Source organism: Notothenia coriiceps, unplaced genomic scaffold, assembly GCF_000735185.1.
Source record: "Notothenia coriiceps isolate Sejong01 unplaced genomic scaffold, NC01 NC01_scaffold00037246, whole genome shotgun sequence".
NCBI classification, from domain to species: Eukaryota; Metazoa; Chordata; class Actinopteri; order Perciformes; family Nototheniidae; genus Notothenia; species Notothenia coriiceps.
In genome coordinates, this window is record NW_011369947.1 from 16867670 (window position 1) to 16882003 (window position 14334).

The 14334-nt window shown below is 39.6% G+C and overlaps 1 protein-coding gene across 1 annotated transcript in view; it reads right to left on the bottom strand.

Moving 5' to 3' along the window:
* dock10 (dedicator of cytokinesis 10) overlaps positions 1 to 9024 on the bottom strand; it is a 43464-nt gene extending 34440 nt beyond the window's left edge. The window contains exon 1 of the mRNA XM_010795014.1: positions 8793 to 9024. Coding sequence (XP_010793316.1) covers positions 8793 to 8900 — 108 coding nt within the window. The 5' untranslated portion in view covers positions 8901 to 9024. The remainder of the gene's footprint in view (positions 1 to 8792) is intronic.
* Positions 9025 to 14334: the final 5310 nt, after the last annotated feature.

Below are 14334 nucleotides of genomic sequence, written 5' to 3' on the forward strand. Positions count from 1 at the left end.
ACACACACACACACACACACACACACACACACACACACACACACACACACACACACACACACACACACACACACACACACACACACACACACACACACACACACACACACACACACACACACACACACACACACACACTTTTCCAACCTAGACTAAACAGACCTTTTGTCTTAATGTACAATCAAACAACTGCCAGTCTGACACTACAAAATTAAAAAAATGAATTTCCTGTGCTCACACCCAGCACACACACTAGTGAAATCCCTGCACAGCCTCCCGCAGAGTTCAAACAGAGGGGGAATTCAGCAAGAGACAGTGTCACTAGTGACAGTAGCCGGCTTAGATTTGTTTTGTTCTCTTTGCTTTTATTTCTCTGTCCTCTCTGAATGAGTCATTGAGAAGATGGGGACAGACATACACCAAGCCTTGGCAGTGCACGGTCCTACTGTTATCAGGCAAACATGGCTGAGTCTTCTGCAGTTCAGTCATAACAAATGTCAAAGAACTATTCATCTCCTTTAATCCCTTTCTCTATTCTCCTGTCTGCATGTGTATACACACACACCCGGTACAATGGAAGCATTCACTCAACATGACAAGGAGTGAGAAGCAAAGAGCAGGGTGAATGTAATCCAGTTGATTTTGAGTGAGAATGAGGGAATAGAAAGGGAGTTTAGGCAATTAGGGAATGTGTGCAGAAGTGAAAAAAACAAAGAAGAAGAAAATGGAGAGAGGGAGTAGAGGAAGAATGAATGTAAGAAGTGAAATATAACAGGAAACAATTGGAGGGAAGATTAGAAGGGGAGACGGGGTGAAGGGAAGTTTGAAAGAGGAAGAGAAGTGTCTCCTTGCTGATAAAATCACAAGTGACACAGACAGATCTTTTGGTTGCACTGCATGACGAAGACGCCCTGAAGAACTGCACAGCATGGCTTCCCAGAAAAGATGCATGCTGAGTTGTTCAGAGACACAAAATGAACGATATGAGAGATACAAACATCCTGTCCCACGTCATGAAACACAATCAAGGCGGTGAAACTTCACAACTTGGTTTGACACATTTAGAATTTATGATCTGACACACACCAAAATGTGAGATGGAGAGGAAAGGAAACAACGTGAGGTGTGTCACCACGCGTCAGCTACAGGCTATGAGACAGTGATCCCAGACAATGACACAGAACCAAATACAAATAGAGGTTAAAGTGTTTTGAACAAACACCAATCTTACTGATTTTCTGGCTTTCCTTGCTTTTTCATGGAGTGCGTCTTCCGCTCTTGACCATCGACATATAGTGCCATGTATTAGTGCTAACCTAGCTACAGTGTAATGATGGTTTCCCCCCGAGAATTGTTTAGCAGAGGGGGTCATCATCCATCTTGTTTCATGATCAACGTCTTTAGATAATGGCCTAAACAGAATAAACTTTCACTATGTAATAATTATTTGTTTTCCTAGTTTTATTTCATAAAAATAATTTAAGTATGATGTGATGTTTATTAGTAGAGGAGTTGATGTTTATGTTAGGTATGTTGGCCCACAACCACTATAATCCCTGAAAATCATTCAATAAAGTGAAACGAAATAGGTCCATTGCAAAGTTGAAGTCCAAAAGCTCCTTTCTTAATTATTCTTGCTGGACAAGTCTCTTTCGCTCAGTCTTATTTATATGGTTATACATTCGGGCTGTGGTATGATTTCTAAAACCCCAACTTATGTAAGAGAATAACTGTATTGGCAGGCAGGGAGATGTTGCCTCTGATGATTTGTTAAGCAGCTTCACATGTGACTCTGGAAATAAAGACAACAGAACCGCATTTGCATTTTCTGGCCTGGAGTGTTGAGGAACAAACTTTCTTCAAAAACTAGAACACTTACATGAATATCCACAGGGACCTGAAAAGTTGCTGGTGTGGTAACTTGTGAATATAGCACAAAGATACTCAACATTGCATGTATACTCTATCATAAGCCTTCTTATGCTAATGAGACACCCACATGTGCAAACAATGTTCATTTAAACATGTAAATAGCGATGCAATTGAACAATAGCCTGTTACATGTGTGATACCCCACACACAGGACAGTGTTTAAATAAAAGTCCTCTGCTGTAGAGCCTTGGCTGTTACTATTCTGGGAGATGTGAGAGATCTACCATATCTCTTTCTTTCTCTATCCCACTTCCTCATTTTCATCTTGGGTTTCCCCCTCTTTAAGATCTGGCTTTCTGAAATGATGAGACTGCCGATGTCTGACCCAATTAAAAGCTTGATTATGGCTCCAGCTGCTCTCCTGTCCCTGTCCTACCATGCCCTAGTATCCAGATGTAATAAGAGGCATGTGACAGGAAGGTCAGGATCTGAGCAGATCTCCTATTCAGACCAAAGACATATCAGATTCAGACTGTTGTCATTCAAGCAATAACCTCAGAAAGGAGAAGCAAGCTAGATAAATTAAAAATAATCATACAAAAAAAGGTGATAATAAATGCAGTGGAAGGAAAGCAGTTAAAGGAGGCGGGTTGGAGATACAGCTAAAATAATAGTGTAATATGAGCAGACCAGCTAAATGAAGTAATTTACAGTAGAGCGTGGGTGGAGACACATCAGATGAGATGAAATGAGATATACTAGAAGACTAAAAGGTAGAGATATGCAACGAGTGCTTCCTGTTAGAATTCCATCATAATTGACCTTATCTCTGTTGCCGTGGTAACAGGGGCTAGTCTGCGGTAGAGTACGCTACTTGCTGTTCATCTAAATTGTTTCTCTCCTCTGGAACCATTCATTTTCAGCATTATCGGTTTGCATTGGATGACCATATATAGTTAGTGTTAATGCTGATTGACGTGTCACTGACAACTGTCTTCTTGAAACAGGGCAGCAGCACACTGTGGTCGATACAAGATAAAACCACACTGACACAAATTTACCAGCAGTCTAAATGATTTTCAGAACGTCCTGCTATGTAATATGTATGTTTTGTTTTATACTAGCATTTCCAGTATTGTATGTTGCATGTTCCTACTGATTTTGTTTACTTTTTAGGGTGATTACAACATCGGTCAAGTCGAAAAATAGCATATGACACATTTACAGAAATGTTTATTAATATACATTTTTCTTTTATATTAGACAGGTCAGCAGTCAAGCACAATGAATCCCAGGCTGTCGTCATGATGCGTCATGAGGAGCGAGCAGAGTCAGTCTGACAGCATGTCCCCACAAACCGTCCCACACACACAACACATCGCTGGGTAGACGAGCCCCCAACCAACAAATGGCTGCTCCACGCTGTCTGACACACATTTTAGCTCCAGACAGACAGACATGCCCAGTGGTGGTATTTTACTAGAACAACCAAAACATACAAACAGACTATGACTAGTAAAGCCCAGGAGCAGATACATTAAGGCTGATGTTCATACACATTAAAAGAGAAATTGAAATTGATTAATGGTATGAGACAAGACAAAAAAGGGTTCCATTCCCAGTGAGAGGAGGGGAAAGGAGATCCTTAGCAAACCTACTGAAATATCACGTCTCCCATCCTTTATTCCCCAAATAGCAAATTGATGAGTTATATAACAAAAGGGATAAAGCATCCAAGCGAGTGAATAATAAAAAAAGACTAGCTCAATAAAATATGACCATCTTTTTTTATACTTGAAAGCTTTGCGTCATGTTCAAAATGTGGTGGAATACAGGAACGGAAAGCACTTCTTTGTATATGTTGCTGTGTGAGTTTCCACTTATGGTGTTAAGGCCAAAGAACACACACTGCCACATGAGCATGGAGGTGAACCGCATTGGTAAAGGTTCCTCATACTAAAGGGTTTTGCCCATTAACTCTAAGTCACATGTATTTTACATCATTATCAGTTAGTTTCCAAAGCACTACATGCGTTTTCAGAGTGATTTAATGCTTTCAACTCCAGGCAGTTATCAAAGCAGAAGCGACATAAAATGATCTAGCTATCTAACAAAAAGGATTATATAAATGTTACCTAATTTCTTTGGTTCGGAGGAAGGAATACACTTAAGAACCTGGTATCAGTTAATCCTTCCTGGGGCCTTTCCTGCAGTTAATATGGTGCTTAAAACATTATTTGAGTCAATATTTAGGTGAAAAATGCAAAGACTTGAAACTTGTCGGAAGAGCCAATAGCAAACAATCAGCCATTTTAAAAAATGCAGTAATTTGTATTTAATAAGCTAAATCAGCAAAATACTGCTATGATGATCACACAAACTAGATACCTTTACATTACGGGATTAACGTACATCTCCATGACATGACATCAGACACTGGTTTGTAACGAAATGGAAAATTCCCGGTAACTGTCTGGAGCCTGGGATTGGGCACCAAAAATAGTCAAAACTTGATCAGGCATGAAATGGCTTAATTTGGCACCAAAGGAAAGATGGCTGGTATGACATCAAACATAAGAATGCCATGCGAAAATGCATGAGCATGCATTAAGAGACGAGTGAGGATGACTGTATACAAGCATCCCTGTGCCATGGGTAAATAAACTCTGCCGGGGGGGGGGGGGGTTTGTTGGCTCCACTCTCTGGCTGCGTGGTTAGTGTGGCTGGCATCCTCCAGGCACGGTATGACATGTGGTTCATCCCAGCAGGCAACCAGAGTCACAACAAGAACAGCGCTTGTGTCTACACTACTGCTCACTTTAGCAGTGAGTCATAATAAACACTCTCACTCTCTGTTGCACAAAATCAGCATTAATGTGACTGAAATACTGTATTTTTTTATTACGGTGTTGATTTGATACAAAACAAGCCTTGTTTCCGTATATATTCAACATTTGCTAGATATATATATATGTTTTTATATATTTTATTTAAAAAAACAAAAATGTTGTTGTTATTTGTTGTCCAGCGGCTAAGGCAGAGGCCAGAAAGGATGTAATGGAAAAGATCTCATGGTCACTGAAGCAACAAACCGTAGCTTCTTAAAACCCAAACTCAACCACCCTGACATCCTTCATTCTTGTATCTATCTTCCCTTTCCATGCTCTGTGCATATTTGGGGATGGGTGGGCTGACCACTATGAGAAACAGTGAAGTAGTCAGAGAGCTATGATTGCTTTCACAGAGCACGTCGGAGGAGGGAAAAGCAGCATGCACCAGGGGGATTTACCAGGTATCGTGTATGCTATACACTCCTGAATCCACACAAGCACACACACTTCAGAAACTGACCTAACCTGACTGAGGACCGATGCAGAGGTATGGAACGGTAAGAAACAAAGAAAGAAAACCATGGCAGATGCAAACATGGAAGAATCGCAAACATGGAGAGATGGAGAGTAATGTCAGGTTTGGGGGGAATGATGTTTAAGTGAATGAGGAAACAGACTACTATAAAAAGAGAGGGGGGGTCAGCGTGAAAGAGGCTCACGCTTCATTCAATGTTATGCCATAGGGCCTTATTCTGCTGACCTGGTTTCTTTCAACAACAAAGACCATGCATTAACACACTCACAAAAAACGTCCACACACAGAACGCCCATGGACATTTACACACCCACTTAACCCTAAACCCAACACATAACACCTACACTTTTACACACATGCTTACTCTTCTATCACACTCACTCTCTCTTTCTACATCCTATATCCACATATAGAATGACTTAATTATTTATGGATTTTTCGAGCTTGTTAAAGAATAGGGAAGAATTGAAACTAACCAGTTTATCATTGAGGATGAGGAAGACAAAAAAACAGGTGTCTTTGAGCATACTGATATTCAAAGTCATTGTTTCCATTTCCGTTCATACCAAATACAACTCAACTGTTATATGAATCTGCACAGGGTAGGGTCATATGACAATACACATTTGTGACATTGTTAATTTAGGCTATACCTTTGAGGATATTGTGGGCAAAACAACAGGTTAAGTAGCGGGAATAATATACGGCAACACTTGTATAGTAACAAAGATTCTGACTCATCAAAGGTCCATAAATATAAAAGCACATATTAAGCAGATAAAGAAATAGGAATATAAAGTGAAATTGCTCAACTCACCACAAATTAATAGTGGCTATAATAAACAAATAAAGAATACAAACATGTTCAGTTTTTCCCACAGATCTGAAATATACTTGGGGGGGTGGGGTGAGGTGACGTGCAACAACAACATTAACCTTTCTGTTGGTCGCTTGTGAGCAGACCCTTCACGCGATGGCAGAGCGAACAGGTACAGCCAGGGCCGGACCGAGGCAATACGTCAGTCCGGAAATGATACACCCAGCCAGGCAACTACCAGTTTTATTTTTGTGCCATTTTGCTGGATTTATTTGTCAATATTTACAGCTTTGCTGCCCATAGTGATAGCCCTATCGTTTGAATCTACTACCCACAAATAAATATATGGACATGGGTTACTATTTAAATACATTTTTTAATTTATTTAGAAACCTGTACATGTGATTTTAAGTGGGTGCCTTTTGAGGGGGAAATAAAGATACTAGATCAATAGGAACAGAAAACCCATATGGAACAGAACTGTATACATTTCAATAATCATAAAATCATGGACATAACCAATAACATACCATATCCAATATGAAAAAACACTGAAACTTGTTTATTTATTTATTTTTGGTTAATTTATAGTTGTGAGTGTGCCTGGGCTCCTGAATCAGCCTCACCTGTCTCCCTCTTCTCCCCCCTGCTCCTCTTTGAGGCAGCAGCAAAGACTAGTTTTAGCTCTCAACAAGTGTATCCTTTTTTCACCTAGTTAAAAAATGTTTATTCATGCATATTTGACTAATCACTACCCCCTCAAATGGAAATATGTGCTAACATAAATGGTGACCAAACCGCTTGAGACCCACTGAGAACTTAGACTAAGTTAACTATCTAAACACTCAGAGAGTCCTTTACCTCACCTGAGCTGAGGTTATCCCGAGCTTGAATGACACACAGAGACCAATCAAGGGCTTTGATTTATGATCTGTATGAAAGTGGCCATGTCGGCAGGCCACATCATGTAGACAGCCAGTCACCCTGTGGGAGGCAGACCCACATTTGCGCAGTGCGTTCACAATACATACAAAAAAAATGAAAATAACTTTAAAAACAAAACAAAAAAAATGGGTCGCGAAATATACTTGGGCGGCCGTTAATATACCTGGGCGCCCCGCCCAAGTAAAGTCTATGTGTGGGGAAACCCTGATGTTGACAGACTTCTTTAAACATCTTCATACAGCCTGACTGTATGTATGATACTATAATATTGGGGGGACATCGGGCCACATAAGTGCCTCTTGCTTCAGGCTAATTTATCTCTTACTTCCTTTTTACACTAGTCACTTGTATGTAATGTATGTGCTTCAAAACCATAGGCACAATGTGATATCAGCTGCAGCGCTTATAGGCAAGGCAGTGAAGCTCTGTATGTTATGTATGCAGTGCAACATGTGTATGAGTGTTCTTAATGATACCAACACAAGGTGACCTACCAGTCCACCAGTCAATTTCTACATCCAATGGGAATCAATAAACACTATTCTCTTGTACTCCATTTGGCACCATGACAAATGTATAGTGTCAGTAGACCTTTACTCTTAAGGCTCATGCTATTATCTTGTAATAATGTTCTATTCTGCTGACCCAGTGCTGATGGAAAACTTTGATTGTCCAGGGAAAAAGCAAGGTTTCATTCATTCAATTCGTTTCCATTTTAATCCTGTCTTCCCACATGCACCAGCAAAACTAGATTTTCTCTCTTTATTCCAATCAATTCTCCCTGGGCTCTTTTACACATGTGTCCCACTGACACACTAACACCAGAGTGAAGAGGATGTAGAGTAGCAGCAAAGAGACTGGAGTGGAGTGACCTTTCTCTATATGCTAATCCCTACATCGTGGACACACACACACACACACACACACACACACACACACACACACACACACACACACACACACACACACACACACACACACACACACACACAATGTAAGTTGGAGGATTTGTCCTCTGTCAGATGAGTCAAAAGGACATCATCAAAACAGAAATCCTTTTTTGTGTGTGTGGCTGCTTTTTTCCTGAAATACCCCTCCTCCCACTATAGCATACGTCAATCAGAGCCTCTCATTATACGGCGTGACACACCCACTTGAGCATACATTTCACAACTCGCGACATTTAAATAGCCTGCAAATGTTATTAGTCGTAAATCAAGCCAAGCGGTCGAATTCCTCTCCCTCTCTTCTGTCTTTTCTGTGCCCCTCCCTCCATCTTTCCTGGTGTTGCTTTGCACCGCTGGGCAGATGTAAACCGCTGCCTGTGTCTTGCCGCATCCCACTATCCTACTACTAAGCCTCATTTCATTCACTCTAGCCAGCCACGCAGAATTAAACTCCAACCCACATGGGAATATGATAGGCTCTACGATTTTATAGTCACATTACCAGCCAATAAGCGAAATTCAATAGTGGGAACAAAATGTGTAGATTCCTGCACAATACTGAGCATTAAACGTATTGCATCCTTCCCCCTGCAGGATCAATAGACAGCGGTGCTGCACTGTGCTCATCCTCTGCAAAGAAAGATGCAACATGAATGCCAATGTCAGATCTGCCAGAGCTGAGGTGCGGTGTTAGAGACAGACACCAAAACCACGTCCAGATGCAAAGCTTTGGTGGGCATGGCAATCAAAAGCTCATAGTAGTAAAAGCTTCAGGCCCACAGGTGGTGATGCGTTTTTTTTTTTTACTACCACCATGTTTTAACGATTCATTGGGGTCCACTCACCGTCACTGCGGAGTGTCTGACTGCGTTACACGCTGTCTGCCGTATCTCCGCCGCGGTCCCCGGCTTCAGAAGGTTTTTGGTGAATCTCCGGGTGGATTCGGCTGCCATCTCCTCATCTGAGCGGTCCCCCAGTACGATTCAGCCTGCTTGTTGTTTCTGCTGCAGCCTGGCCCTCCTCGCTCCTAACATGAGCCGACCGAGCTGTGTTTACACACGCACACAAGCTTTAGACACCGTCAGTCCACACACACGCAGCGCGCGGAGTGCAGAAGATGCCTGAGCGCTGTCAAACTGGACTGGTTCAAAAAATGTACACTTCCTGTCACGACTTTCAAAATAAAAACAATAGCTTTGGCAATGCCTAGCGAGATTAATGCTCGACTGAGTGGTGCTTTTATTTTGAAGGGACAAACCATCATTTTATGTATTTTATCTGTAACTTTACATGTGAAAATAAACATTTCCACAATGCTGCAAATGAATTGTAATTTCCATAAAGCTGCAATACTATGTAGGCCTACATGTATTTATAAAAAAAAACATCAAAACATAATTTAGTAAAAGCCAACCCCATTTCATCCCCATGAATATGGATCCATTCGTCATGTTTTGCTAATAATATCAGCAACAATGTCTAATGTTGTTTATTTTTGAACCACCAGAAGCCAATTCCATGTTTGTCTAAACGTAATAAACTTGAGTCCGATTCTTCTGATTCTACATGTATTTATAAAAAAAAATGCTCAAAACATAATTTAGTAAAAGCCAACCCCATTTATTCTGCAGATTATGGATTAATTCATCATTGAACAGTAAACCAGCGGTTTAAATGTCTATAGATTTGACCAGGGTATTTGAACCTTACTGTATACATCCTGAATCTCAAGGGGACCTCTGAAATGTCAACTACTTATCAGCAGTCCAGTCACGACCAAGGAAGGATGGAGCAGCATTTACAGTAGATTAGAAGATGTGGGAAACACACAGGCCAACAGCGACACTTGGTGGTAAAGGATATTTTCAAATCGACAGCATCAGTCCAGTGATAAAAAAATATAGCAGTTGGTTGAGTTATTCTTTCCCTGAACAACTATTGGCGGATTCATAATTAAATAACCTTCATAGAAACCTGTTTTTAACCATTTACAGTTTATATATAAAACGTTTTTAATACACAAACACACACACCCAATGAATCAGTCGGACAGATTTTATGAGTTCTGTAATACTTGACCTCCCTCTTGTGTACTCAAAGAGTACTGCAGTATGAATTGAGAAGTCGTTGTGTGTGTTCAGTTCGATTAAAGTAAACCATCAGGGGAAAATGTGTAATGATTTTGATCAAGATATATGTATTTAAGTTGTATTTGTTGGAATTTTGAGGTATCCACTCAGTTTACCTGCCTGTAGTGCAGTAATGACATCTGGTGTGGTTTTGGAGTCACTTGGTCACATGACACGAAAGGCTTTTGTAAAAAAATTTTTTAATTACAATTGTTTAATCACTCAAGTTAATAGTTAATTTCCAGATTTTGATTATGAAAACAAAATATATTATTAAAAAATGAATTAAGATGTATTATTAAAAGGTTAAGCTACCCAGCAGTGTATGATAATAAAAATGTCCCCACCTTTACCGGAACATTAAAGTGATACACCAGTTTCACTAATTATTAAACCAGTAATGTAAGTTTAAGCAAATACATGTGTAAGCGACTTTCATGCTAGTAGGCCTACTGTCCGATGTTAGGACTTTTACGTGTAGCCTACGTAGCTTTGAAGCCTATTTTCTTTTAAAGTAATACTCTTACTTTTCTAGTAAACTATATGAAATCTTCTCTCAACACTGCTTCAATGTGATAGTGATTAATAAGACTTTGATTAGTATCTGGAAATAAATAAATAAACACATTAAAACAGGGTATCACCAAACTGAGGAAAACTAAGCTCACCTGTTACGACAGCATCTTCCTCGTCTTCAGTAATTTTCTCAAATGTGTGAAACAGCGCCCCATTGGATGTATCGACGGCCCCTGGACCATGGAGAAGCCCCTCACTGCAGTGCGCAGTACCACACGCCCCTCCTTCTCAACCTCAAGATCTACGGACCATGCCCTGGACTGCCCGTGTGGTCAAAGATGACAATGCAGTTTAACCGTTAACTACTAGACGCCGGGTGAATCTTTAAATGATTGTCAATCACATGCGGTCCCGTTGCATGAATAAAATGTGAATATACAGTTCTAAATTGAAATGTGAGGCAAAGCCACCCATTCTCGGACGTCACAACATAATAAAGTTAACATTATAAAGCTAATATAAGTTAATCGAGAGTTAACTAGCTAAAGTTGGTTTCACAGTTTTGTTTTGCTATAAAATTAGCTAATGTGCTTTTGGGAGCTAGTCCGTTAGTTAGCTAGTACTAATAAAAAAATACTTTGCAACAAACAGCAACCAACCCCTGTGAAAAGTGCAGTTGGGAATAACATGGACAACTTTACTTCACCACGATGAAAGAAAGCAAGTTGGAAGGGTCTTCAGCGTCAAAAAGGTGAGTCTGATATCCCTTATGATCTTTCTTTCGTCGCTGGTTTAATGTGTGCTTGGCTTTCTGTGTTTTAAAACTCTTTGCTGTGCTGCTTGTTGATGTTTACTGTATATGTGGTCATCTGGAAACATTACACAGTAAGCTGGGAAGGCTTTGGATTTCTGTATCCAGTTTGTTGGTTATCCAGTCACCTGGTGACTTTGTGATTTGTCAATGAGTCTGGTCTGTTTGTCGCTTGTGAAAAAACCTGTTTTTGAATGTCAGGTACATAGCCTAGATACAACTTAGTCATGATTGGGATCCATGCAAGTTAACTAATTGTGACGAGTAGAACCAATTTGACAGGACTCAGGGTTCTTACGGTCATTAAAAACCTGGAAAAGTTATGGAAAACAATATTTTCCCCAAGATTTTGGAAAAGTCATGGAAATGTAACTAAAGTTGCATCAAATATAATTTATATTTTATCTAATCGCCGAAATAGTAATACTATAATGATAATAAATACTGTATAGTAATGAAACGTAAAATGGCAATTAACTGAAGAGGTATTTTGCTGGTGAGAGACTTTAGTTGCTTTAGCGTGTAGAAGCTAGTAAGCCTACTATTTGATTTGTTTTAGATAGGACCAACATGTTTCATATGCAGACCTTATTTTCCTGTTCCATGTTAAAATAAACCATTTTCAGTGGTACCGCTGAAAAAGAGTAATTGTTTTGGTCATGGAAAATTAGGTAAAGGCATGGAAGTCATGGAAAAGTCATTGAAAATCATTGGTGAAAAAGTGTATGAACCCTGAGGACTGTCTCTTCAGACTCAGAGTTAGCCCTATCAAAATAGTTGCTAGTTTATTAGTACACGGTAACCTAGCTAATAAACTGCAGTCTATTAAAATAGCCTTGATGATTTAGTGAGCCGTTGAGTCAACTTAATGGCAATTTTGAACGCTGCAGTGTGGTGCTGTTAAACTATCTCATATTATAATAAGAGGGGTCTTCAACATTTTGGCCCACCCTATTCATAACAATAAGGATAGAGATAAAAATACAAACACCTCTTATTACACATATCACAATACAACAGCACAACAAACGGCAGCCTTTAAAATTACTGTCAAGTTAATCATCACTTCTGTAAACGTTTAAAAACAACTGAATCAATCAATCAATCAATCAATCAATCAATCAATCAATCAATCAATCAATCAATGTTTATTTATATAGCCCAATATCACAAATGTTACATTTGTCTCAGTGGACTTCACAGTTTGTAAAGAATATCAGTATGACAATACGACACCCTAACGAACATCATAACCTTCATAAAGGTAGGATTTGGCCTACTGCAGGACAGTTTAAAAGATAAGTGCAACCAGGGTGCAACTAATAAAGTTGTTATACCAACTTTGACCTCTGGGTGGCAGTAACACATCAGGCGTGGCCTTAGCTAAGTCTGTGCATCTGAGCAGAACAAACCAAAGGTTAACCATGCATTATAAAATGTCATGTTTAACATGGAAAAAAATAACTATTAAATATTTCACTGAGTTCACAGCAAAGGCTTTGGGAACATATACTTCATATAACTTGTCATATGAAGCCATCTGGAATAGATGAAAATCTATTCTGAATTCATATGAGTGAAATACATCCACAAACACTCAATGGACACTTAAGGTAGATTTTACACTTCTGTAATCTAAGTTTATTATGTGTTATTCAGTGGATAAATTGTTTTTAGACAGGGTTGCATGGTACCTAAGTTCAACATGGCTTGATCAAAAGTGCGAGACACCTCAGCTAAAGAAACTATAAATCAAACTTGTACACACATTTAGTTCCATTACTATTTCATTCGGATTTTGTACTCATTTTTTTTATTATTTCTTGATTTTCTTCACCATTTAGTTTTACTGCTGTCTTTTATTACTATGGTCCATCTTAAAAAGGACCACAAGACATAACTTTAAGTATTGACCAATCTCCAGGGAAATATTTCTTACCCTGTGCTGTAAAATCTTTATCACCAATTAAAACATTTTTTTTTTAACAAAGTAGATGAGCAAATATACACTATGATAATAATTCCACTTTTATTCCACAGCTAATAGAGGCTGAATATGCCTCCAGAGAATTCCAGAGATGTCTTACGTGGTATTTCTTTTTAGCCAGCTTGCTAATCACTGGTTTATTTGGTTATTTTCAATTTTAAGATGTCAGGATGGTACGTCTGAAGTGCTGTATAGGGTACTGGGGTTAAGTGTGCTTTTCATGGAGCTCCGATGGTAGACTGGCTGTCCTCTTTTTCGGTTTCTACACCGTTTCATGCAGATATGAGTGTAGATGTGATGGACGGAGCATGCCTGTTAATAAATAAATGCATGTGATTATTGTTTCCCGGAGTTACACATGATGAGTGATTTGCACATTAAACTTTCCAAATATTGCTGCTCTGCGGGCAAATCAGTCCTCCCTACTAGTGTCTGCAACTTGTAATAAAGTGTCCGCAGGGTGTAGAAATACAATTTGGACACATGACTAAATCTTATGCGGTCTGACACACATCTCGGCTCACCTCGTGCTGCAGACAGAGACATCCAGATGGGGAGGGTAGATTTATAAGAGGGGATAGAAGCAAAAGAGCCGAAATGAAGAAGACAAGTAAAGTAGTCATGAAATAAGTGCTGGTCTACTCATAAATGATAAATTAATCCCATAATGGGTCAGCCAGACAGTTATGAGTGCACTGCGAGTTCTACCCCAATCCCAGTCCTGTATGGCTGACAGTGAAGGTTAACTGAGAGGTGAAAGTGAAATGCAGGATATGGAAAAGAGAAAATAGAGCAGCCAAGACAGAAAAAAGGGAATGAAGAGGGTTGGTGAAATGCTGGATCTCTTCTAGGGGTTGGACATAGTGCAGCTTTAGGCAGCCTATTTTTCTTGTCAAGTCCTCAGATTCAATATCGAGATAGCACTCTCCAGCGTCCACAGGTTC